The sequence below is a fragment of the Eleginops maclovinus genome, chromosome 16 (genome assembly GCF_036324505.1).
Source record: "Eleginops maclovinus isolate JMC-PN-2008 ecotype Puerto Natales chromosome 16, JC_Emac_rtc_rv5, whole genome shotgun sequence".
Taxonomy (NCBI): domain Eukaryota; kingdom Metazoa; phylum Chordata; class Actinopteri; order Perciformes; family Eleginopidae; genus Eleginops; species Eleginops maclovinus.
Window position 1 is genome coordinate 3,868,718 of NC_086364.1, and position 27,053 is coordinate 3,895,770.

The 27,053-nt window shown below is 41.6% G+C and overlaps 2 protein-coding genes across 2 annotated transcripts; both read left to right on the forward strand.

Moving 5' to 3' along the window:
- The first annotated feature begins 250 nt into the window (after positions 1-250).
- Positions 251-6,470, forward strand: LOC134878265 (serine/threonine-protein phosphatase 4 catalytic subunit B). The gene is made up of 9 exons (XM_063904193.1): positions 251-431; positions 1,000-1,268; positions 2,088-2,139; positions 2,220-2,270; positions 3,232-3,333; positions 3,457-3,630; positions 4,078-4,204; positions 4,428-4,617; positions 5,729-6,470. Exons 2-9 carry the CDS (start codon positions 1,159-1,161, stop codon positions 5,856-5,858), a joined length of 936 nt encoding a protein of 311 aa, XP_063760263.1. The 5' UTR covers positions 251-431; positions 1,000-1,158; the 3' UTR covers positions 5,859-6,470.
- Positions 6,471-9,724: 3,254 nt separating this feature from the next.
- aldh3b1 (aldehyde dehydrogenase 3 family, member B1) lies at positions 9,725-26,098 on the forward strand. Its single transcript, XM_063904921.1, has 10 exons — positions 9,725-9,850; positions 11,244-11,413; positions 12,024-12,134; positions 12,259-12,379; positions 13,253-13,338; positions 14,290-14,371; positions 15,932-16,324; positions 18,510-18,676; positions 18,788-18,887; positions 25,386-26,098. The coding sequence occupies exons 2-10, from the start codon at positions 11,252-11,254 to the stop codon at positions 25,571-25,573; spliced, it is 1,410 nt and encodes a 469-aa protein (XP_063760991.1). The 5' UTR covers positions 9,725-9,850; positions 11,244-11,251; the 3' UTR covers positions 25,574-26,098.
- Positions 26,099-27,053: the final 955 nt, after the last annotated feature.

Consider the following 27,053-nt stretch of genomic DNA (forward strand, 5'->3'; position numbering starts at 1 on the left):
GTGATGCACCCTCAACCTTTGTATTGTAATGTTCTGTTCTGAAAACCATTGCAATTTTTTGGACCAGTTGCCATTTTTCTGTAAATAAATTCTCCTAATGAAAATATTTTCATTTTAAATTTGAGAGAAACTTTGTCAGAAGTTTTCACAATGAGTCAAACACTTTCATTTTACTTAACCATATACCTATAAATAGTAAAACCACTGAAGCTGTGCATTTGATCAAACCCAGGCTGTGGGCTGTTCTGAACAACGCGCACTCCCGACACCGGAAGTCAAGTTGAGCGCGTTCATGAGCACGGCAGCAGGAGTAGACCCGGCTAAAAGACGTTAGCTACCGTGGGAAGCAGAGGAACCGGCCGGTGGATCAATCCACGGAATGAACCAAATATATGTTTGTTTGTCACCGTTCAGCTATCATATACTTCACGGTAATCACTCTTACTCGTGTTTAGTTTAACGGTGTCGTGTGAATGCTTCTGAAATGTGTTGCTAACGTTGGTTAGTCTGTGTTGCTAGCCTTAGCTATTCTGCTCACAAAGTTAGCCGAGCAGTGCTAACAGTGTTGACGCCGCCTGGTACCTCGACAGACCGCAAGCTAACATACAGCTAAGCTAAACACGTTTCTTTTTTATGAGCACATGAAGTATTGGCGGTTGTTCGCTACCACTCGGTAGAGATTATTGTTAACCCTCAGGACGAATTCCTATACAAAATGGTTGGCTGAGATATCAAACGATCAGTTGTTCGCTGACGTCGTTAGCTGTAATGTAAGCTAGTGGGCTAATGGTTAGCTTACCATTTAGCTACGCCCATAGGCCTCACATTCCTGGATGAATAAAGTCAGTTTCTCGGGTTCATTGATAACTGGTATTATTACAATTTGCTTAGTTGGTTAACTTGCATTCAAAAAGTATTTTTTAACCATGTTACTTAAACGTGGTGGCCTTGCTGTGCTTATCTTTAGATTCATTGTTTAACTGTTTGTTCCCGTTACAGTTCTCATTCGGAGCGTCTCCACAAGAAGAGGCTGACCGAGTGTCGAAGAGCCCTGTGTGTTTCCGAAGAGGAAGTGTGCAGTGCCTGTCCCATTAGTGTCCCGGGCCGGTGTGTGTCAGAAGAACCAGAGTGTGTGTCTGTGTGTGAGCAGCTCTCCCTATGTGTGTCACTATGGGGGACATCAGTGACCTGGACCGACAGATAGAGCAGCTCAGACGCTGTGAGCTCATCAAAGAAAATGAAGTGAAGGCTCTGTGTGCCAAAGCCAGGTGATGATCAACTTCACACAATACATGCACGAGAGAAAACTATTTCAAGAGTATAATAAGTGGTAATGTCTCCTGTGTGATAACGCCATTCATCACACAAAGCATGAATAAATCAAACAAATATAAAACTGAACAAAACAGCCTATGGCATTATTTGCATATAGTATTTACCTCATGAAGACATGCATCTAAATTGCAACTCGTCTGGTTGTTAGAGACATAAGTGTCGCGTGATATACTGATATTAGAACAATTGTGCAATGCCATTGTTGTTAAAAACAGTCTAAAACCCATATATTAGGATTGGTACTGAAAGACTGACAGTTTGGTCTGCTTCCAATCACTGCATGGAGAGATTAGATTAGCTCAGAGCATTTTGCTATAAGTGGCAACTCATCAAAAGAGTTCACAGTACTCAAGCAAGCATACATTCTGTTATGAGCAGCAGTGTGACATGTGAAGGAGGATAGATGTGAACAAAGAGCTGATATTTCTTTCTTTCTTGACTTTACTCCAGTCACGCTTGCATATTAAAATGTATCAATACACTTGTGTACAATTATTAGAGCTTATTCCATGTCCTACACTGTCCTGCATTGACACTGTCATAACAATTTTGTCTTTTTTATTAATTAAAATGTAATAAAAAAACACACAGCCGTTAATCTGCTTATTTGAATTAGAATTGGTTTTGTTGTAAGAAGCTTATTTTAGTAGCTAAGGATAACGGTATCACTGTTTCTGGATTTCCCCCAACATTTCTCATATCAGTGATGATGGAAAGTTAACAAATCTGGCTTTATCTGTATTTATTTTCAGAGAGATTCTGGTTGAAGAAAGCAATGTCCAGAGAGTGGACTCACCTGTCACAGTAAGTTGCATTTAATAATTTTCCTTTGTAGCTTATATATATATTTTAAATGTGCTAATGATGTCTTCTCTCTCTCATAGGTGTGTGGTGATATACATGGTCAGTTCTATGACTTAAAGGAGCTGTTTAGAGTAAGTTTCTGTTTGTTTTCACTGTTGCATTTTGAATGCTGGAGCATAGTAACCACAATCTGATCACTGGTTTTAAATACTTTACTGCAGATGATAGTATACCTTTATTGTGCCATCAGCATTGTCCTTAAATGCAGGTGAACTTTGAGCTGCAGTGAATTGTGATAGATACTAGGGGTTTAAATCACAAGTCTCATCATAATATTGCAACATCGTATTGATTCACTGGATGCCTGATATCAAAATCTACCAGGAGAGATTCTCTTCTGTATCATCATGACGTATACAAGTATATCATATGCCAATTTCACTGAGTTTACTGCTCAAGAAAGCCACTTGAATAAGCTTTGACAACTAAAAGGTGTTTTTAATGAAAGGGATAGAAACTAGACCTCTGTTGGAGATTGCTGGTGGGCAGCGTGTCAATCGACTGATAATTGGTCAGTCCCCCTTAAGTGAGCCTGAGTGGAGGTTGTTGTGCTACGTTCAGAGCTAACCCCACTTCACTATAGCAGGAGGAGCATGGCTTGGTTCTGAAAGAGCTGTAGAGTTTATTCATTTAGAGAAAAACAAACTGCACGCACACTAAGTATGTTAGAATGTTTATCGTGAGGTATGCTTGAAACAGACATGCCAAAAGAATTTCAAAACAAAGGTTTCTTAAGACCGGGTTCTGTATCGCACTTCAGCCGCATTGTTGACCCTGTTTGCCAGTGGCTATCTTTCTACTGGATCAAATTATATTGTGCAAAATAAAAAAAAAAGGCTTTTGTTTTTTCAGTTGGGAATGTTTATGCATAAGAACGTCCAGATCTGACATGATGTTTTGAGTAAGGGGTAGATAAAATGTTGTAGAATGGAGCTTGTTTTTCTTGATCAGCAACTATATTTTGCAGCTTTTATTTTGTAAGATTCTTAGTGTCCCACTGTTTAACTTGTTTTAATGTTCTCCTCTTGACAGGTTGGTGGCGACGTCCCCGAGACAAATTATCTTTTCATGGGAGACTTTGTGGACAGAGGCTTCTACAGTGTTGAGACTTTCCTTCTCCTGCTAGCTCTTAAGGTACATGTGACGGCTTCTCTTTTTGTTTTAGAGATCTGAGTGTTCCCTTTACCTGTACATCATAACAGTTGGGTTATTCCCCCCCCTTCCCTGTCTGCATCTCGCTGCTGCTTTCTTCCTCAGGTGCGTTACCCAGACAGGATAACTTTGATTCGAGGGAACCACGAGTCCCGGCAGATCACCCAGGTGTACGGCTTCTATGATGAGTGCCTCCGCAAGTACGGCTCCGTCACGGTCTGGAGATATTGCACCGAGATATTCGACTACCTGTCCCTCTCCGCTATCATCGATGGCAAGGTGAGATATGATGAGACCTGTTTCCTTTCAAACTGATAAGAACGACATGATGTACATCTCTAATAATCTAGGTGCCAGCTCATAGAGTCCTAGTGTGAACCCGGAGATGTTGAGTACAGCAACGTTTTATGATAGAAATGTAAAGTGCAGGTCAATTTTAAAGAGTTGTAGGGTTGTTTTTTAATCCCGAAAATGTCACAAATGGATTCAGATTCCTCAGATTGTCCAAATCGCCTATGCCATACGCAACTATTGTCAGCATATTCTAATTAATGCTACGTACACAAGTTAGCATCCGGCAGTTTCTATGTGCTTAGGATACATACGATACATTGCCATCATAAAACTTCGGGCTACTCAACATTTCCGGGTTCCCACCTCTGACAAGCAGACTCTAATCTCAGTTTTAGTTGCATGTTTGGTTAACCTTCTCCTCTCTCCCGTCAGATCTTCTGTGTGCACGGGGGCTTGTCTCCCTCCATCCAGACACTGGACCAGATCCGGACCATTGACAGAAAACAGGAAGTTCCCCACGACGGGCCAATGTGTGACCTCCTGTGGTCGGACCCTGAAGGTATGAAGCTTGCTTGCTTCCAGTTTGTTTCTTCATGGTTAAATGCACTTATTGTAAGTTGCTTTGGATAGAGGCGTCAGCGAAATGTAAACATAAATGTTGATTGTTGGGAAGAGGGAAGCCCAAATGCTAACCCATTTGTGGATTTCAGGGCTCTTCCTGTACCCCTCTATTGTCATCTTAACCCTGCTGCTGTGTTGACCTCTGATCTTCCGTCCCTCAGACACCACAGGGTGGGGGGTGAGTCCCAGAGGGGCCGGCTATTTGTTTGGTAGCGACGTGGTGGCCCAGTTCAACGCCGCCAACGACATCCACATGATCTGTCGAGCCCACCAGCTGGTGATGGAGGGCTACAAGTGGCACTTCAATGAGACAGTGCTCACCGTGTGGTCCGCTCCCAACTACTGCTACAGGTAGGAAGTACAACTGCAGTCTAACGTCTTAATCCAGATTCAGGTTTGTGATAAGATTCACAATTGATTTGACCCCATTACATTTTTTTATCACGGGCCATTTGATTTGTTCATTGCCGACAGCCAATGAGATGTAGAGTCATGTGCATGTATAAATAAAGCCACGCCTCTAATGCGATGGTCAGTGGAGCAAGGTACTGAGTTCCCACAGGTTTTATTCCTCCACAATACTTGATGGTTTAATCTGGCTGCGCACAGCAAAGACCGTTGAGCTTCACTCTAACTTTTGTAAAGTTTTCCAACTAGGGAATTCATTTTTAGACATTCGACATGCATGAACACAACCTCAGCCATAGGCGGATAGGAAGGCTTGTATTGGATCAACTATCATACTTTTACTCATTATGATGTAAGTGCAGCCTACTTTATTAGCTAAATCCACCAGCTGCTAACAGCCCACACTAACATGAGTGATGGTGAGAGGTCTGGAATACAGTATGAATTAACGTGTATACATTTGGTCAGAGGTTGTTGCCAATAAAGCAGGCCATGTGTGATGATCAGCTCTAAAAATGTGCTGCATTTAGTAAGTGCCTTTTGAGTCTACCAACTTTAAGCACATTCACACACTGATGGCAGAGGCTGCCAAGCAAGTTGCATGTCCGCTCATCTTGATCACCATGGTCTTTAGTCAAACACTGGGTTGTTTTGCCTTCACAGTGACGGTGTGTCACTATGCAAACATAGTGTTAAGAGTAGCCGTTTCAAGCGTTTTCCTAGTTTTTAGCTGGGAACTACACGTGCCTTGTGTAACCAGAGATAGAAGTTGTTTGTCTCTCTTTGCTCACATTGTTAACAGTGGCTAAGTGGCTACAAAGACTGGAAAAGCACTTATAATAAATGCAGTGCATTCAGAATGAGGAGCAGAGCATTTGGGCTCATGCATGTACAAGTGTGGGAGATTAGTGATCTTCAGATTTGGCTAATTATTTAAAAATTAACTGCATACAAGTTGTGAAATTGCAGTGAATGTCTTCTGTCATATCTACACTATGCAAAGTCATCCGTGTATTTGACCCTGTTCTCACCGCTCCCGTCTCTTGACAATCAGATGTGGCAACGTGGCGGCCATCTTGGAGCTGGACGAGCATCTACAGCGGGAGTTCATCATATTCGAAGCAGCGCCACAAGAGACCAGAGGCATCCCCTCCAAGAAGCCAGTAGCCGACTACTTCCTGTGATGGGTTTGCGCAGAAGACAGCGAAGAGTGGAGGTCTCCACTGCCACCTCACAGCCTCCACCCTCCAACGTGTCCGCCTGAACTCAAGCCTGCCCGCGGATGACAGCAGTCCCTCTGAGGCGGACACCCAGACTGCTGTCACTCCTCTTCATCGTTTTCTTCCACCACCTTCCATCTCTCTTTCTGTCTGTAGATACTCCATCTCACCTCACCACCACTTGTGGTATCTTTCCATGACGAACATTGTCACTTAGTTTTAGAAGTTTTATTTTAAATGCACATGAAGGAAGTTCAACAATTTAAGGAAGTCCTTTAATGCATACATTCTCCTTTATTTTAGTTTTTTTTTTTTTTTGTATAATTGTCATTGCCGGCTTCAGATGTAAGCTGACCCTCAGCTCACGTTCTTCTCGCTCTTTGTTTCTGTTTCAGCCATTGCGTGCGTCACTATTTAACAGAGCCACCGTCACAGATGATCTGCAGAAATGTAATGAGTGGCCAGCAGGGTCACTATATCACCATTATTTCCTCTCTTAATTCCTTTTAATCTACAAATCTCTCTAGATCTGTCAATTTTGATATTGTGAGAATAAAGTTTTTGTATCAATGCTGACATCTGTTCAGTTGTGGTTTAATGCTTCCTGTTTAAAGGGTCAGTTCACCCAATAGGCTCTGAGGAGAAAACTAGCATTACAACTCTGCTAACTCAATCCAAAGTAATGGGATATTGTGAGAAAGCGTTTATTTCTGCGCTGGTATTGATCTAACAATTTGCCTGTTTGGTTTAAACTATCCCCTGATGAGTAAACGTATATGAAGTTTACTAAATGCTGCAGTCAAAAAGGATGTATACGATGCATTTCGCTAGACTCAGACATCATATGGCCCTCTGTCATGGAGACATGGGAAAGCATTGTATCCCACAACAGCACTTTGGTGAATGATTTGTAGAATAGAGAAATGTATAATCATAACATGTGATCTAACATTCAAGTTTGTCACAATTGTAGACACACACAATGCGCTTTAGATAACACAAACAGCGATGGAAGAAGTGCTCCGATTTTCCACCTAATATATATTTTAAGTAAAAGTGGTACATGAATTTGTAAAAACTACTGTGACAAGTAAATGTCATGCATTCAGAACTGTACTGAAGTATTTGTATCAAAATAAATCTTCGTACCAAAACTAAAAGTACGTAAGCACAATGGCCCATTTCACTATGAAATACATTGTATGACTGCGTTATGATAACGGATGTATTCCTGTGATCATCACTCAAAGGTAGAGCTCATTTTAACCTGGAACCGGACCCATTTCTACTTGAAGGAAAATTAAGGGAGACAGAAAAAGACTATTTGAACACATTTCTGACATTGTTATCCCCAGTGTCAGAGCTCTGAAAAGTTACACATGTCACATTGGGCGTTAATGGTAAAGTTATTCTTTGTAGTATAATTTTATAATTTAATCAATCAATTTTTTGTTTTAATATTCTTTGAATTGAATAATATAGAATATATTGACGTAATATATTTGGATAAGTTAACAGCATATCATAATCATATTTCTTATTGTGTCATATGTCACTCTAGATTTTCTGAGAGATGTTAAGGTTACAATGTTCAGTTATTGTAACTGAAGGACTTCATGAGTTCAAATCAAGGGTTAAAGCTGTATGAGGAACTTTCTAGAACATTTAAATGTCCTGTTACATCTGTGTCACCGTGGGTTATTATGGGTTGAATGCTCTATACTGCTGCTGTATATCTCAAGCTATAATTACTGACAATAATCTGAATCAGGTCAAATTTAAGGAACGAGTAACTTAACGTGTCGGATAAATGTAGCTGAGTAAAAAGTGCAGTAAGAAATATAAAGTCGCATAAATAAGATTGTTCTTGAGTCATTGAGCTGCATGAGTTGTAAACTGACATCTTTCATTTCTGGTGTCTTTATTGAACGCAGCTATTTATGAGTCGCAGTGCAGGTGGTAGAGTAAGTGAACCTCTGGATTTAAACCTCCTTTGGCAGTAATAACACACACGCTTCACATAGCTGTCAGAACTGCAGAACTACAGGAGAAATGTTGGACCATACTTCCTCTCAGAACTGCTTCCGCTCAGCCATAGTCTCAGGATGTGTGGTGTGAACTGCTCTCTTTAGGTCATTCCACAGCATTTCTATAGGTTTAGGACTGGCTCTGACCAGGCCACTCCAAAAGTCATTTTTTAGGCCATTTTGTAGCTGGTCTACTTTGAGCTTGAATTGTAGGGTCATTGTCCTGCTGTATAACCCAAATTCTGCCAAACTTGATAAACTTTGGGCCTTCATTTTTCCTCATGATGCTCCCTCCACTGAACATCACAGCTGGGATGATGTCTCCATGTTGGTATGCAGTTTCTTGTTTTTGATGTAGTTCAGCGTGTCCTTCCTCTATAATTAAAGTCGTTTCACAATCTACAAAACATTTTCCCAGTAGCCTTGCAGAGTGTCAAGGTGCTCTTTGGCAAACTTCTGGCCCCCTGTGTTTTTGTTGAGAGCAGCTGCTTCCTCCGTGTCTTCCTACCACGGACAGCATGCAGAGAGGCCCTATTATTCTTTTTGGGGTTTCCCTCTTCTGTAGGTTTCTGGGTATGCAAATGGTCTGCAAAGGCTATAATCCCTGTGTTCACTCCAGAAGGAGTTTTACTTAAATAACTTTTTTTTTTCTACCACCCTGCCATGGACAAGTATTTGCACTACTGTTTATATTTGTACTGTTGTAATATATTCAAGTTCATTCGTTTGGAAGTCTAGTCTACTAGACCAAATTCATACCTGTGACCGTTATTTTTTATATGATGTTGTGCCTTCTTTTCATTTATGCCTCTTAATGTGTGTATGTATATGCTATGTCAACCTCCCACAATAGACTCCTCACACACAGAGAATCATGGAACCACATCACCCCAGTCCTCAAAGAATATATAATAAATGTATATATTTGCATGTTTTTTTATTCTCTGGGATGGTGAGCAACAGAATATTGGTCGGTGTGTATCACACACACAGGAATTGACAATAAAGTTTACATTCAGAGGTGGGAGAAGTACTTAGATTTTGTACTTGAGTAAAAGTAAGAAAGTGTAGGAATACTCTGTTACGTATAAATCCTGCATTCAAAGGTATTAACATCAAAATGTACTTAAAGTGGCGACAGTAAAAGTAGTCATTGTTTGATTGGTCCATTTCAGAATAATATCTCTGATATGTTTTATAATTATTGATCATTAAAGTGTTCTCAGAGCTGGTAAAGGTGCAGCTAGTTTTAATGGCTTTGTATACTGCAGGGTAGCTGCTGGATTTACTGCAGGTGAACTAAAGTCTGATTTAAGGGCTGATTATATTTACCATCAGTAATCCAGATCTGTAAAGTAACTGAAGGTGTTAAATAAATGTAGAGTAGCAAGAGTACACGATTATTATCTGAATTGTAGTGGGGTAGAAGTGCAAAGTAGCATAACATGGAAATACTCAAGTAAAGTACAAGTACCTCAACAGTGTACTTACTGTTAGTAGTACAGTACTTGAGTAAAGTGAGTATTTAGTTACTCCCCACATCTGTTGACTTTGACCCTACTTTGATTTGGAATGCAGGACTTTTACTTGTAACGAAGTACTTTTAAACTGTAGTATTGCTACTCGTACTTAACTGACAAATCAGACTACTTCTTCCCCCACTGTTTATCACTTTGATACATGTGCGAGTTCATCTTACTTCGTCCCCTCCCGGGCTCCGCTGTTAGGTGTAGAACCTCGCCGGGTGTGTTAGACACGGCTCTCGCCTGACAGGTTTAAATCTCGTTTTTCAGGATTAACAACCCCCCTCCCCTCCCACGCCCTGTCCCGCCCCCGGGAGCTGCCAAATCGAACGGTTGATAGAAAAGACACAACTCCAGGAATCACTCTGGAAACGTTCTCCGCACCGTCTCCCCAGCACAGCAGCAGGTAACGTTACCCTCCTCGCTACTCCCTTTCTGCTTCATGTTCTCGTGTTGCTGGTAAACCGACGTTTGTTTAAGTGCAGTGTGACATCCCGTGGAAAGTTATGTTAATTCTTGAATATAGTGTAAGAATTGGATTGTTTTTTATTCTCGGAGATATATTAAAATGAATATAATACTTTTACAAGGGTTGCGATAAAATGTGCCACCTGCACGCGCTGCCTCATTGTGCATTTGTCCCCGCGTGACAGTGTTTCAGTGCGAACCTCCATCAGGAAATATCACAAATTACAGTTCTGCTGTTCTGCAGAAGTGGACCTGAAGAACCCTGCTCTTGAAGACACGTATAGTACACTAGGAAGCTCTGATTAATTCGGCGTAACTTTGTATGTAAGAAATGACTAGGAGCCAGCGGTGGAAGAAGTATTCATTGGCTTTACTGGAGTAAAAGAACCAATACATTATTGTCAAAATACTTAATTACAAGTAAAAGTCCTGCGTTCAAATTCTTACTTAAGAATGTAAAAACGTGTTAACTGCAAAATGTACTTAAAGTATACAAAGTAGGGGTAATCATTATAAAGTCTTTGTGTGTGTATATAATTATATTTATATATGTGGCATTTCTAGAAAATATTGTTGCAATAAGTAACATTTTACTGTTGAGGACAAAAAAGTTCTGATTGGGTTTTTGTAAAAATATTTAAATAATTTGACCCTTTTAGGAATCAAAGAGTTAGTCCACTCATAATTTGTAGAGATGCATTTTGTTAAAAGAAGCCAAACGCTGTGAAATGAAGGAAGTGAAGTAAACTTACCTTATTTCGCTTTAACACGTAGTGGAGTAGAGTATATAAAGTAGCGTATGGACATGGAAATACTCAAATAAAGTACAAGTACTTCAAAAATCTACTTAAATACAGTACTTTAGTTCCCACCTCTGCTAGTGGCCTATAAAAAAAATCCCCTCTGGTGTTGTCTGAAAGCTCAGATATCTATGTGGTAATATTCATGGAGTGACATCATCATACATTTTCCAGGGCTGCAGAAAGCTCTGCATCAGGTCATCGAGCGATGAAATCTATAATATAATGTAATAGCCTCCTGAAGTAAAAATACTTATTTTCTACTCTGAAACTCTGCGATGTTTTCAAAAGTGACCAATGTGATTTTGTTTCACTAACCCTAATTCATTCATTTTTATATATTGTGCGTTTCAATTTCCTTAAATAAATAAATGTGTGGGAGAGAAACTCCCTCTGGAGGGAACACAGGGATTTTAGCCTTTGCAGACCATTTACATGCACACAAACCTATTGAACACACTTCAGGAAAGGGAAACTTTAACCTTTTTTAATGTTTATATTTATACATTTTTGTTTGTGTGTGTTTTTCAGGTGAAAGGATGGAGACCCACAGCCAGGTTCTGGACAAGTTGCGCTCAGCGTTTCGGTCGGGTATCACGGTACCAGAGGCGTTCCGCCAAACTCAGCTAAAACAGCTCATGTCCCTGATGACAGAAAATGAAGAGCAGATTTTAGATGCACTGAAGAAAGACCTTGCCAAGGTACACACACACACACACACACACACACACACACACACACACACACACACACACACACACACACACACACACACACACACACACACACACACACACACACACACACAGCTTCATACACAACCACAGATCTTTGCACCCACTCTCAAACACTGAAAGCTGCAGTAAATTGGCGATTAACATATCGGGCTCCTAACACTGTGTCTCTGTTGGCCTGCTGGGACATGCTCGAGGCTGTGAGCTGGCCCTGCCCCTTACAGGCTACCTTAAACGTGTCCAAACATTTTCATTGAAAAGTCCTTTTACTCTATTCCTCATATTGCATTTATCCTACTCTTCAATAACAGAGATGTTGCAAGAATGAGTCCTAAACCAGGAAATGAGTCAGCGTTTTAGCACTTGTGGTTCCCTTGTTGTAAAGTCAACAGTTTTTAGTTGTCCCTCTGCTTTTGGTCGAGGGATCCCTTGTGATGCTCACTACTAACAAAATAAATGGTGAGAGTTAGATGTATCCTCTATCCTCTGATCATTACTGACCTGCATGTAGGGTTTTGCAGCTCTGAGTATTATGAAGCACTGACCTGCCTCGTTTATCGTTCTTCTTGCACTTTAGCCAAAATTTGAGTCCATCATAGCTGAGGTGGATATCGTGATCAATGAGCTGCACTTCACCATCGCTAACCTGAACAGCTGGATGCAGCCGGAGTACGTCAGCAAAAACCTGGTAGGGTTAACAAAGCCTTTATTAAAAGTAGCTGTTATATAACTATTCATTTGGTATGGGTTATTTTTCTAGGAAACGTTCTCCATCACTTCATATTATTATTTGTATTTTTGTCAATTTTCAGGCCACAAAGCTGGATGAGTGTTTTGTGCGGAGGGAGCCGTTGGGGGTGGTGTTGATCATCGGCCCGTGGAACTACCCACTGCAACTCCTCCTCTCACCGTTGATCGCTGCCATTGCTGCAGGTATGGTCCACATTCGTGTTACATGTGATTCATTTTGAAGCAACACACATCAGTACCGTAGACACACCTATGGGGGAAAGACCCTCTGATTGGTAGATGCCCATTTTCCCCCTGGGCCACAGCTGCCTAATATATTGACCTAAAGCTGCAACATTAAAAGTGACAATGTGTCAGGTTAAAAGGTTTAAAGGCTTGTTGCTCAATGACTGGAAGTTAGCACCGCAAGGGCCCCCTTGATAAAAGGAATGGCATTTTGGAAAATTTTAGAAAATGGATCTATGGAAAACACACACTTATGATACCTACACATTTCATTCAGCAGGATAACAAAGTATGTAATAATTGAAGAGCAATTGCAATCGCCAAAGCTAAAAATCTAACGTTAGGTCAAAAGAAAACAAATACAGTGACTTTGAGAAGAGCAAATTGGAAATGCTGAAATTCATTTTAGGGTTAAAGGACTCATTTCCTAACCACTGAGATGTTAAAGGGTTAGAAAACAAATACAGTGACTTTGAAACTGTATTTGTTTTCTAAACCTGTAACACCTGAAATTAGTGTTAAAGGGTTAGAATACTACTTAACCAGTTACTATATTAACCAGCTAGGCTCTGACTGTAATCTGGGTTGTTCCACAGTAAACAGCTGCCTGTTGTTGGCAACAACACCAGGATGAGAGCATGGAGAGAGAAGCAAAGAGTTCCCTTGCCTCAAAGCAAACGGTTATCGATTAAGTTCCTGCTTAGATGCCTGTCCCTGATATACTGTCGAGATGCACCACATGCACAGTAGTCTGCAAAGCTAACGCGTGGCTAAGGGTCTCACTCTGGGTATTTCTGCTTCCTGTACTGACTGAGAGATGTTGTTGCCTAGGTAACTGTGCGCTCATCAAGCCTTCAGAGGTCAGCGCCGCCACAGACGCTCTCGTCGCAGAGCTCATCCCCAAATATATGTCTCAGGTAAAGCAACGGCTGTTGAAGATTATTGGTAGACGGGGTTTGTATCCAGGAAGTATACCACTAATGTTTCGAGCTCTCCTGTCAACAGAAGGATTAGCATTGGTCAGAATCTTTATTTTTTGACTCATGCTTATGCTTCTTTTGACAGGAGAGCTGTGTCATGTATTTACCTTTTTGATGGGATTGGTATTTAATAAGTGTGTTAAAACTCTCTGTGATTTCCTAAAGGGGAACATTTCTAAAGGACAAATGTTTTTGGCTTCACTTTCGACTGTAAAGTATACGCCATACGGCATGAGCACAGATAACCTTTCATAGACTAGATATACAATAAGCTGTATGTGGCAGTTCACCCCTTCATACATGGGTGAATGACGTGTATTGATTTTCAACAAGCCATTTTAAAATGCAAAAATTAAGAGTATCTGTTCACATTTTTATAATTCAAAATGTCGAGCATGCAAAAATTCACAGTGATTTTAAGTGTTTTTTCTTCTAGATAAAACAGCCGCCTCCATATAAAAGGTCCTGTGGTGCGACCATGTTTTTTTCTTAAAAAATAAATAAATTCCGTAACAATTCTTTTACAAGTTACCAGTAATCTTGAGTGTTTAGAAACAAGATATTTTCGATTCTTTAGAGATTTTGTTAAAAGTGATCTTATTTTATGGGTTAATGACAACGTTATCTTCTTAAATGAAGTTGAGGGCCTTATTTTCCCTGTAAATACAATAAAACTGAGGTGCATGTTAAAAAAAGGACAATTACCCCTTGCAGAAATGTAGCAATACTAAATTGTAAAAAATACATGATTCAAAATGTTTCAAGTAAAGTCATGCAAAACTCTTTCTTCAGTAAAAGTATTTACACCAAAACGAACAGTAATTACCACTCTGTGTTCAGAACACACAGTTTATATTAACAGGGCTCTGTATGCTCTCTGTGCTGCAGGACTGTTACGCAGTGGTCCGCGGTGCAGCAGAGGAGACCAAGGCTCTACTGACGAACCGATTTGACCACATCTTCTACACAGGTAAACAATGAGTCAGTTTTGTCATATGTTTATGTCCTATACACAAAAAGTCACAAGGTGGATTTGAGCAAAGCACATACACTAAATGGACAAAAGTATTGGGACACCTACACATTACACCCAAATGCCAAATTCTTAAGCATTAATATGAAGTCGGCCCCCCCTTTAGACTGTGACAGCTTCCACTCTTCTGGGAAAGCTTTCTACAAGATGTTGGAGTGTGTCTGTGGGAATTTTTGCCCATTCATGCAGAAGAGCCTTTGTGAGCTCAGACCTTGATGTTGGACGAGAGGGCCTGGCTCGCAATCTCCGTTCTAGTTCATCCCAAAGGTGTTGAGTGGGGTTGAGGTCAGGGCTCTGTGCGGGCCAGTCCAGTTCTTCCTCACCCAACTCAATCCACCCAGGCCTTCATGGACCTTGCTTTGTGCACTGGGGCAAAGTCATGCTGGAACAGGAAAGGGCCTTCCCCAAACTGTTTCCACAAAGCATAGAATGATCCAGAATGACTTGGTAAGATGAAGCATTAAGAATCCCCTTCACTGGAACTAAGGGGCAGAGGCCAACCCCAGAAAAACAACCCCCATATACCACAGTGTCCCAATACTTTTGTCTATATAGTGTATCAAGGCTGAGGTCGCATTCACACCAAATAGTCCAATTCCTTGGTCCCACCAGATGCTAATTCTTCACAAAGTTTCATTCTTCAGAAGGTCTGGTTTGCGTTCACACAGAACGTCAAACAGACTATAAACTGTCATGTGCACGGAAATGCTGCTCAACAATTGGTCGGACATTAAGCGAGTAAAACGACGACAGGGGGCTCTGATGAGACTGTACCACGTTGTCTGTGTGCCCAGTCCTTTCACTCCGTACACATTCAAGGTCATTAGCATCGTTAGAGGCATGTTTGAACCGAGCCCCCAGGATTTGCACCCATGGATGTATAAAGAGAACCGGATACAAGGTTAGAGGCGGGACTCCGCTTCGTGGTGCATTAAGCCAAAATGTCCTGACTCTCAGAGCAGAAATACCCGTGTTCGGGAATATTTTGTGTAAGCTTGTAAATCTTTCAATCAGGCCTGTGACCTCTTCACACACGTCACCAAGTGTCTTTTGCTAGCTGCTAGCTGCTTGTTTACAACTAAGCCATTTGTGTCTCTTCTCTCTGTCCTCCTTTGACGTGGCTCTACAGCCTTGCAGGTGCTGTTATCTTTATTAAGGAGGGGCAGCCTGGGCTTCTGCAGCCTTGTTCCCACAGTGGGTACAAGTTCAGACCTGTTCTTGGATTGGTTTTATTGTTTGGGGCTGAGCCCAGATGCTCCGGTAAACACCTTATGTGTGACCGGGATGTCAGGTTAAGTTTTGACGTATTGTCCTAGATTGTTTAGTCTGCTGCTCTGAGACTGTTGATTACCCATGTGGAACTAGTTAAAACCGTCTCCTCATTTTTCCAGTTGTCTGTATGCTGCCAGTATTTGAACGCTTTGGTCTGGAGCAACAGATCTTGAGTACTAGCGGCCCCATTATCACACGCTCATGAACCCTTTTCTCTGGCTCTAGGTTCTCAGGCCGTGGCGCGCCACATCCTGCGTGCGGCCGCGGACCATCTGACCCCGGTGACTTTGGAGCTGGGTGGGAAGTGTCCGTGCCTGATATACGGTAAGGTGAACATCAACTATGCTGCTCGCCGCCTGGCCTGGTCCAAGTTCTTTAACACGGGCCAGAGCTGCGTGGCTCCGGACTTCCTGGTGTGCTCGAAGGCCACGCGGGACGCCCTGCTGCCCGCACTGAGACAAACCCTGGAGGATTTCTACAGCAAAGAGCCTGAGAGCTCCTCCGACCTGCCCCGCATCGTGTCCCCAAGACACTGGACCCGGCTCATGGAGCTGTTCAAGAGGTCCAAGGGAAAGGTGGTGATGGGAGGAGAGAGCAACGAGGAGGACAAGTACATTGGTGGGTAGAGAAACATGGTGACACATCTGGACATACAAATGATCACTATGGGGGGTAAGAACTCCTTTAAGGAACAGCAGACGGTTTTAAGAACGTTCTTTAACTCCGGACTAGCCTAGCATTGAGCTAACTTGCCATAGTGTGGGAGAGAAACTCCCTCCGGTGGGAAAACAGCGATTTTTTGCCTTTGCAGACCATTTACATGCACTGAAAACAAAAGTCTTACACTTTGAAAAAAGATTGTCTTTTACTTGTAAATCAGTTGAATGTATTCACTTACAGCCGCAGGAAAAATTAGGAGACCAATTCAGCATTATATATATTTATAAGTGTCTTTGAGGTTTTTTTTATTGTATTTTATAAGCTACTGACACTTTTCTCTGTGTTGGAATTCAACAGACACTGGAATGACTGCCATCCATGTAAAGATAAAGATTTTAGATGTTTTCCCCCCGAGCTGTACATACAGTGGGCAAAAAAGTATTTATTCAGCCACCAATTGTGCAAGTTCTCCCATTTAAAAAGATGAGAGAGGCCTGTAATTTTCATCATAGGTACACTTCAACTATGAGAGACAGAATGGGGGAAACAATCCAGGAAATCACATTGTAGGATTTTTAATGAATTAATTGGTAAATTCCTCGGTAAAATAAGTATTTGGTCACCTACAAACAAGCAAGATTTCTGGCTCTCACAGACCTGTAACTTCTTCTTTAAGAGGCTCCTCTGTCCTCCACTCGTTACCTGTATTAATGGCACCTTTTTGAACTCGTTATCAGTATAAAAGACACCTGTCCACAACCTCAAACAGTCATACTCCAAACTCCACTATGGCCAAGACCAAAGAGCTGTCAAAGGAGACCAGAGACTAAATTGTAGACCTGCACCAGGCTGGGAAAACTGAATCTGCAATAGGTAAGCAGCTTGGTGTGAAGAAATCAACTGTGGGAGCAATTATTAGAAAATGGAAGACATACAAGACCACTGCTAATCTCCCTCCATCTGGGGCTCCACGCAAGATCTCACCCCGTGGGATCAAAATGATCACAAGAACGGTGAGCAAAAATCCCAGAACCACACGGGGGGACCTAGTGAATGACCTGCAGAGAGCTGGGACCAAAGTAACAGAGGCTACCATCAGTAACACACTACGCCGCCAGGGACTTAAATCCTGCAGTTCCAGACGTGTCCCCCTACTTAAGCCAGTACATGTCCAGGCCCGTCTGAAGTTTGCTAGAGGGCATTTGGATGATCCAGAAGAGGATTGGGAGAATGTCATATGGTCAGATGAAACCAAAATAGAACTTTTTGGTAAAAACTCAACTCGTCGTGTTTGGAGGAGAAAGAATGCAGAGTTGCTTCCAAAGAACACCATACCTACTGTGAAGCATGGGGGTGGAAACATCATGCTTTGGGGCTGTTTTTCTGCAAAGGGACCAGGACGACTGATCCGTGTAAAGGAAAGAATGAATGGGGCCATGTATCGTGAGATTTTGAGTGAAAACCTCCTTCCATCAGCAAGGGCACTGAAGATGAAGCGTGGCTGGGTCTTTCAGCATGACAATGATCCCAAACACACCGCCAGGGCAACGAAGGAGTGGCTTCGTAAGAAGCATTTCAAGGTCCTGGAGTGGCCTAGCCAGTCTCCAGATCTCAACCCCATAGAAAATCTTTGGAGGGAGTTGAAAGTCCGTGTTGCCCAGCGACAGCCCCAAAACATCAGTGCTTTAGAGAGATCTGCATGGAGGAATGGGCCAAAATACCAGCAACAGTGTGTGAAAACCTTGTGAAGACTTACAGAAAACGTTTGACCTCTGTCATTGCCAACAAAGGGTATATAACAAAGTATTGAGATGAACTTTTGTTATTGACCAAATACTTATTTTCCACAATCATTTGAAAATAAATTCTTTAAAAATCAGACAATGTGATTTCCTGGATTTTTTTTTCTCATTCTGTCTCTCATAGTTGAGGTATACCTATGATGAAAATGACAGGCCTCTCTCATCTTTTTAAATGGGAGAACTTGCACAATTGGTGGCTGACTAAATACTTTTTTGCCCCACTGTAACTATATTTGTGGAACTTCATCAATGTTGTGTTTATAAATCTTTCTCTGCATTTGTGGAAGTGGTTCACATAACTATAACACACAACTAATGTAGAGGCTCCATGCTTGTGTCAGCTCCCACAGTGCTGGTGGATGTGGCTGAAGATGACGCTCTGATGGAGGAGGAGATCTTCGGCCCTTTCCTGCCCATCCTCACCGCCGAGACTCTGGAGGAAGCCATCGCATTAATCAACCGCCAAGAGAAGCCACTGGCCCTCTACGTGTTCTCTGAAGAGTCCTCTGTAAGTATAACATGATTGCTAATTGTATTTACCATTCTCGAAAGTACGGCAGTCAGTATGCGGAGCTCACTATTATTTGATTTGGCATCCTGCCGTCTCTCCGCTCTGAAGGTGGTGAACACGGTGCTGGAGAAGAGCAGCAGCGGAGGATTCTGCTCCAACGACGGGATCATCCACATGGCGCTGCCGACGCTGCCATTCGGGGGTGTAGGTAAGGGACACACAGTGAATATACAGTGTAGAGCGGTGCAGTGGTGACCTTTCTTTGAAGGCTGACCCTGAAGTTAGCATGGCAAAGGGCTCCCTTAAAACAGCCATGGATTTTGGAATATTGTTGAATATAAAGATCTGTGGCAAACATGTTGTTCAGCAGGAAAATGTCCACATATTTAAAGCATTTTTTTTTTTTTTTTTTTTTTTTGTGATCAATTTTTTATTGACATCAGTTCAACACTTACATACAAGATCTTCCTGTACAGGTAGATTATATTGATGTCTTTTTGTCTTTTGTCATAACAAGGTTTCCCCGCCCCCCTCCCCCTCCCAACCACCCTCCCCCCACCCCGCGGTCTGCTGAGAGAAAAAAAAAAACCCCACACAAAATGAGAATAAAACAAAACAAAATAAAACTAAAAATTAAAAGGTAAAATCACACCTTGTCTAATCATCCTCTACAGAAATATTATCTGGTTCTTTTTCAATAGAGTTCAACATATCAGAGATCTGCTTAGCTGCGTCTTTCCATAGGTCAATAGTTCTCCGTTTTGCATTGTTTATCCTTGCTGTAGAGAGCTCAAGTAGGACAATGTCCAAGAAATAAGCCATCCACTTCTGCATAGAAAGTGAGTGTGGTGGCAACCATCTCTGCACTATCATTTTCTTGGCTGCTGTTGATCCTGCAAGCCAGATTTTTCTCTGTTTTCCAAACAGTTGAAGTTTGGAATCATCATTCAATAACCAGACAATGGGGTCAACCGGAATTGGACGGGCTATTAAATCACCTATAGTCTCTGCTATTTTGTGCCAAAATTCCTGTACTTCTTCACACTCCCAGACCATGTGTAGAAAGGTCCCATTTTGTTCTGGTTTACAGAAAGTGCAGTGGGGACTTGGAATGACTTTTGTAATGTACCTTTTCTGAGGAGTCCAGTATGTCCTATGACAGATGTTAAAGTGAATCTGTTGGTGGTTTGGGTTTTTAGAGCAATGAAAAATGTTATCCCACACTGCTTCCCAGTCAATCATGTCGTTTTCAATGTTTAAATCTCGTTCCCATATTTGAATTATTGGAAGTTTCCCTGTAATTGCCTCCATCATTGTCTTATAGACGGTAGATGCCACTCTCTTTACTGGAAAGTAAAAAAATAACTTCCAAATGGGGTGTGTATCAGGTGAGGTTCCCCATGATATATCCTGACTTTTCAGGGCTGATCGTATGCATAAATACACATAGAAGGTTGTTCTAGGGAGATCAAATTTGGTTTTAAGTTCTTCAAAACTCAATAAACCTTTTTCATCAACAATATGGTCCAATGTATACACACCCCTCTCACTCCAGGGTTTACATGTAAAGGGTTTATTACCAGACAGTAAGTGAGAATTGTGCCATAAAGGTGTATGCTTATGCCATTTATTTGTGTGGCCCAAAATTCCCTCTGCATGTCTAAGATTGGATATTGTGTTTGTGATGATGGGGCCATAGTTTAAAGAACATTTTTTCCTACTAGCACATGCAAAGGCTAAGTCCTCTATTCTTACAGGATGAATAAGTTGTTTTTCTATATCTTTCCAAGGAACAGTGGCTAAGGGGTCCATCCATATCTTAAGAGCACGTAACTGAAAGGCCAGATTGTATATTTTAAAGTTGGGAAGAGCTACTCCTCCATTACTTGTGGTGCGTTGCAAAGTTAAAAATTTCAGTCTGGGTTGTTTATTGTTCCAGATGTATTGTCTGATAAGTGAGTCAAGTCTTTTCCAGTACTTTACAGGTGGTGCTAGAGGGATCATTGCGCTCAAAAAATTAACACGGGGCAGAATATTCATTTTAACCACCGCTACCCTGGATCTGAATGATGCTGGTAGTGCAGCCCAGTTTTTCAAATCTCTCTGCACATTGTTTAACATAGTCTCATAGTTGTCTTGGACAATTTTATTCATAGAAGTATGAATTCTGACACCCAGGTAAGTGATTTTGTTTTGTAATGGAATTGGGTGATTAACTGGCCCATTAACTGGTACGTTGTTTAGTTTAAGCATATTAGATTTTTCCCAATTGATTTTGTAGCCAGAGATTGACCCAAATGTGCTGAAGATTTGTAGAATTTTAGGTATGGAGTCCTCAAGGTCGGATATAAACAGTAGGATGTCATCGGCAAATAAGGATATTGAGTTGTCACATGATTTGAGTGGGTAATTGCAGACTTTGTTTTGTCTTATAGTTTGGGCCAATGGTTCCAGGGAAAGTGCAAATAGGAGGGGTGACAGTGGGCATCCCTGTCGGGAGCCACGTTCGATATGAAAGGGCAGTGAGCGTAGACCATTGGTTGAAACAATAGCAGTTGGGTTTGCATATAAAGTGCGCACCATGTCTATGAATTTTGATCCAAGACCAAGTTTCTCCAGTACTTGCCATAAATAATTCCACGACAGGCGGTCGAATGCTTTGAAAGCGTCTAGAGATAAAACTGCTGAAGGAGTTGTGAGGTTTTTAGCTTCATTAATTATGTGTAACAGTCTGCGTATGTTGTCTGCTGCATGGCGATTGGGTATGAAGCCAGTTTGGTCGGGATGAACGAACTTCTCAATGACACGCTCCAAGCGCAGTGCCAACACCTTGGAAAACAGCTTAATATCTGTCCCCAGTAGGCTTATAGGTCTGTAATTCTCACAATGTTTCGGATCTTTGCCTTTTTTGGGTAAGACTGATATTAGTGCAGTATTTGCTTGCTGGAGAAAAGCGCCTCTCTCCATAGCTGATGTTAAAGCTTGTAGAATTGTAGGTCCAAGTATGTCAAAGTATTGCAATAATAGTTCTGATGGGATTCCGTCTAAACCTGGAGTTTTGCGCTTCTTAGCATCCTTCAAGGCAGTTTTAAGTTCCTCTAGTAAGATTGGTTGGCCCAGTTCTTCGGCCTCATCTGGACTTAGACAAGGTAGTTCCAGATTTTTAAGAAATTCTTGACCCTGCGCTGTGTTGGAATTGGTTGGGCACCGGTACAATTCTGAATAAAAGGACTTGAAGGTGGTGTTAATATCCTGGTAGTTTGTTGATATGCCGTTCTCCGTGAATATGCTATTAATTGAGGCCCTGGATTCATTTTGTTTAAGCTTAAGAGCAAGTAGTTTACTTGGTTTGCAGCCATTGGAATAATAGTTTTGTCTTACTCTATGCATTAAAAATTCAGCTCTTCTTCTCAGTAAATCATTTAGTTCTGCTCGGTTTGTTACAAGGGCATTATGCATTGTTCTACAAAATTTGTTTTTAAGTTTGTGCTCCAATGATTGATACTGTTCCTCCAATTCTTTAATCCTTTCTTGTCTTTTCCTTTTTAAATGGGCTGAAAAGGAGGATGTAAAATCCCTAATAAACCCCTTTGTGGCTTGCCATACATATGATGGGTCTGTAGTTGAAGCTGTATTAATTTCTAGAAATTCGGCTATTTTTGCTTTGAACTCTGTGTCGAATTCTGAATTCTGAAGAAGGGATGTATTAAATTGCCATCTTCTAGATTTTTCCCTTGAACTATTACAGTTAAATGTTGATATTATTGGATTGTGATCAGATAAAATGGCTGGTTCCATAACTATAGATGGAAACATTGGTCTCAGTTCAGTAGAGCATAGCATGTAATCTATGCGAGAATGTGTTAGGTGACGCGTGGAGAAGAATGTGTAGTCTTTGCTAGTTGGGTTATGAAGTCTCCAAATGTCTGTCAAGTGCAGACTGTCCAATGATGTTTTAAACATCTCTGACACCTGTTGTTGAGCTTTCGTGTAGGTAACACCTGATCTGTCTTGTTTTAAATCCAGCACTGCATTCATATCTCCTCCTATAATTAAAGAATATTCACTAACTGAGAGCGCAAGCAACTCATTAGTTAATCTTGGGAAAAAAGTGTCATCAAATATGGCTGGTGCATATACAGACACAAAAGCAATTTTCCTATCACCTATGGTGGAACATATATAAGATATTCTTCCAGTGGTGTCTTTGCTACATTTATCTATGGTAAGGCCGCATTTCCTTGATATAAGTATAGTGGAGCCCTTGGTCTTAGTATTATCACTAGATGAAGCCACCACTTTGTAATATTTATTTTGTAGACGATTCACATCTTTCTGGCGCAGGTGTGTTTCTTGTATGAGCGCTATGTCTATACGCTTTCTTTTTAGAAGATCCAAAAACTTGTGACGTTTGACTGGGCTATTGAGACCTCTAATATTAACTGACATAACAGAAAGTTCAGCCATTTTCTAAATGGTGCTGTAGATTGACATGTACTCTATCTGACTTTTCTACTAAAAGGATTTTAATACCAGACTGTATAGCTAGAAAAATAAGCAAGGTGTGACAAAAACATAAAATATAAAATCCCCCTTTCCCCCCGAGACCGCAACACCCCCCATACAAGAATAAGATACGTGGCCACATCAAACGCAGTTAACGCTATTCCCAGCCCACCCCCCCCCCCCCCCCTCCACCACGTAACAGAAAGAAGAAAAAAAATATATACACAGGTCTTGTGGTTTCCACATATTAAACAAGCAGTTACAGTAGGTAACATTTTAGGCTATTTAAGTTGCAAAAGTAGCCTAGATCTAACATTTACAGAACAGTGTTAAGCCCTCTACGGGGAGTAACTGAAGTGAATAAAGTCTGCAGGCCATATTAAACCATAGCCTGATGATCACCGTTTACTTGTCATTTTGTCCATTCAGCTCGGAACGTTACTATTGCGTCTGTACTTACATGTCCTCTCCAATCACTACACCACACCACAATCGTTCAGTTCTCATTCCACATTAGGTGAGTGTGGTCGAGTTTCGTAGGCCTACGGATCTTCTTGCAGCATCTCCGATGAGGTAGTCTCTCCCTCCGGGCGTCTGCTCACACTCGGCAGCTGATCCGGGCACGGTTGCTCCTGCGTGTCTGAGTCTCTTGCGTAGTCCTCCTCGCCCAAGTCTACACAGAAGTCTTCAGCTTCTTTGGCCGTCTCGAATAATAGCTGTTGTCTTTTATGGGTCACTTTTAATGTGGCAGGATAGATGAGGAAGTTTGCGATCCCTTTTGCATATAGCTTACTTTGTACCCTCACAAACTGTTGACGTCTCTGCATGGTGTACGCACTGTAGTCTGCTTTAAAGCGGATCGTTGCCGTTGTATTGTCCTTAATTGGCCCGGTTTTCTGTGCCTCTCTTGCCCCGTTGAGAATTGTTTGTCGATCTTGGTATCTCAGGCATTTGAAAATCATGGTGCGAGACCCCGAGTTTCTCCCCTTTCCTTTCGCATAAATTCGATGTGCCCTCTCCAGTTCAATGATGGGTCTGTTTTGTAGAGTGGGTATCCACACGGGTAGCTGTTGTTGCAGGAATCCGATGGGATCGTTTGCCTCTCGACCCTCCTCGAGCCCTGTGATGCGAATATTATTGCGACGAGACCGGTCTTCCAACTCAGCTAGCTTCTGCTCAAGTTCTTTCTGGCCGCTAACACAGGCTTTGACAGATGTGTTGATCTCCCTATTTTTTCTCTTAGTGTCATCAACTTGTTGCTTAAGATCCTGCACAGTGGAGTCTTGTCTCTCGAGTTCAGTTCTGATATATTGCAAAGAGGTGTTAATTTCTTGTAATGCTCCTTTCACTGCATTTTGGACAACCGATTCGAGCATACCCTGTTGCTGCTGCAGGACTTGAGCAATGATGGCTTCCATGTTTAGCTCCGCGTTGTCGTTAGCCGTGTTCGCTGATCTTTCTTTCGCTGCTGCTAATTTAGACGATATAGATGCCGCTTTCTTCGCTGATCGTTGCATTTTTTACTGACTGTGGTGGTAGTTAAAACACTTTCAACCGCTGATGTAATAAAAAGACCTGATAATTTAGCAAAAAGTGGAGGTTCGTGAGGAGCTCTAGTCTTCAGCGTCCATCACGGTTGTTGGTCACGTGATCCTCCCAAGCATTTTTATAATAATTGAAGCGTCACCAGAAGTGAAAAGCTAGTGTTGGCTATTAAAAAAAAACATCACCGCTAAGCTGAAGGCGGCTAATGTTCGGCGTAGCCACTGTTTTAGGACACGTAAAAGACATTCACCATATTTACTGACTTATTCTATATCTTAGAAGAAAACGTCAACATCTGTTATCTTTGACAGACATAATTTTTATTGAAAAAATTAAAATGCAGATTTGAAACGAGGGAACCTGGCTAAAATGCTGACTCATTTCCTGGTGTTTTCCTGCACTGTGCTTTACTGTGTGCAATTTATTGAGATTTATCTTATTGCACATTCCTACTTCCATTTCTTATATTATATGAACATTTTTCTGATGTTTTATTATTATTTGATTTTAATTAAAAAATGTCCTGAAAAGGTTTGTGATTCCAATATATAATGATGAAGAACTGTAAGACTTCACTGTGTTCTGCCGTGGTGCACTGAGCTGACTTTTAGGCTGTTAGAGAGCCATGGATCACGGTTCTGACCCCTCCTTCCAGGGGCCAGCGGTTTCGGCAGTTACCACGGTCGCTGGGGCTTCGAGAGACTCAGCCACCAGAGGGCCGTCATGCTGCGGGGGTGGACCTTGGAGAGACTCAACGGCCTGCGCTATCCCCCCTACACAGAGGACAAGCTGAGCTGGCTGCGCTGGACCACCTCTGCCAAACCCAGCTGCTCACTCATGTGACGTGTGTGTGTGTGTGGTGTGTGTGTGTGTGTGTGTGTGTGTGTGTGTGTGTGTGTGTGTGTGTGTGTGTGTGTGTGTGTGTGTGTGTGTGTGTGTGTGTGTGTGTGTGTGTGTGTGTGTGTGTGTGTGTGTGTGTGTGTGTGTGTGTGTGTGTGTGTGTGTGTGTGTGTGTGTGTGTGTGTGTGTGTGTGTGTGTGTGTGTGTGTGTGTGTGTGTGTGTGGTCCCTTTCTCTTAGCATGACACATCTTTTTGCCACTATTATGTATTTTCATTGATACTGATACACCCACACTTTATTTTGTAGTTCTCTTGAAGTCACATTGATACTGCGCAGCTTTGTTTTATTAGTGAAACCTTTTGAAACGGCTGATGTGTTTAATACACTGATATATTTACCTGGGTAAACGGAGAATGGGGTTACAGGTACGGTTTTTGTTTTTATCTCCGTATAGGATGACACTGTACTGTTTTTTACTGTTTTCCATGAAATACTACTAATAAATTTGTCTTTCATTGATGAACAATTTGTTTGATCAATTCCAAACCGCCTGCTCCGTGAATGCCGTCTGTTGTCCCACTCCGTCTGTTGTCCCACTCCGTCTGTTGTCCCACTCCGCCTGTTGTCCCACTCCGTCTGTTGTTCCACTCGCAACTGAACGAGGCTCCCTTCCTTCAGGTGGGGGGTGTAGACACAGCAGCAAACTCCCCTCTCTCTGGCAGAAACAGGAAAATGCCATAACTTTTTGCAACAACGGTTTCAAACCAACTTTTCTAGAGTAAACACGGTAAATGATCCTCAGTTATAAACAATAGGAGGTAACCATGACGTTTTTTAGTCCTTAAAGAGATACTGTAGAACCTAATCCAGCTTAAAACGGTTCCCTTGGTGCCATCTAACTGCTGTAGTCTTTACAATAGGATGTCATGGTGGATAGGGTCAACAATTCACTAGTCCTTTGTCTGAAGCTATTAGAAGATCAATTGTGACTTTCCCAAGAGCTGTCTCTGTATATTGATGCGTTCTAAAACCAGATTGAAAATCCTCAAATAAATCATTGTTTTTTAGGTAATCACACTGTTGTGCCTCTGCTTTCTCAAGGATTTTAGACAGGACTGGAAGATTACTTTTGCCTAATGGTTTGTAGTCTAGAAGCAAGACTTCAGAAGTTATTAAAAAATGGTTGGATAAAGCAGGATTATGCGGTTCGACTAAAAGCTGCTCAATTTCAATACCATATGTCAGAACAAGGTCGAAAGGTTGGGTTATTTACACAGAAAGTTAAATGCAATAAAAAGACTTCTTTTACTGTCAACATGAAAATTAAAGTCACCCAAGATAATGACTATCTGTTTTAACTACCAAAGTCGATAAAAACTCAAAGAATTCAGATAAAAATTCTGAATATGGACCTGGGGCTCGATACACTGTAACAAATGAGCGTGGCTGAAGTGTTTTCGGGGTTGGTAAGACTAAGAAGG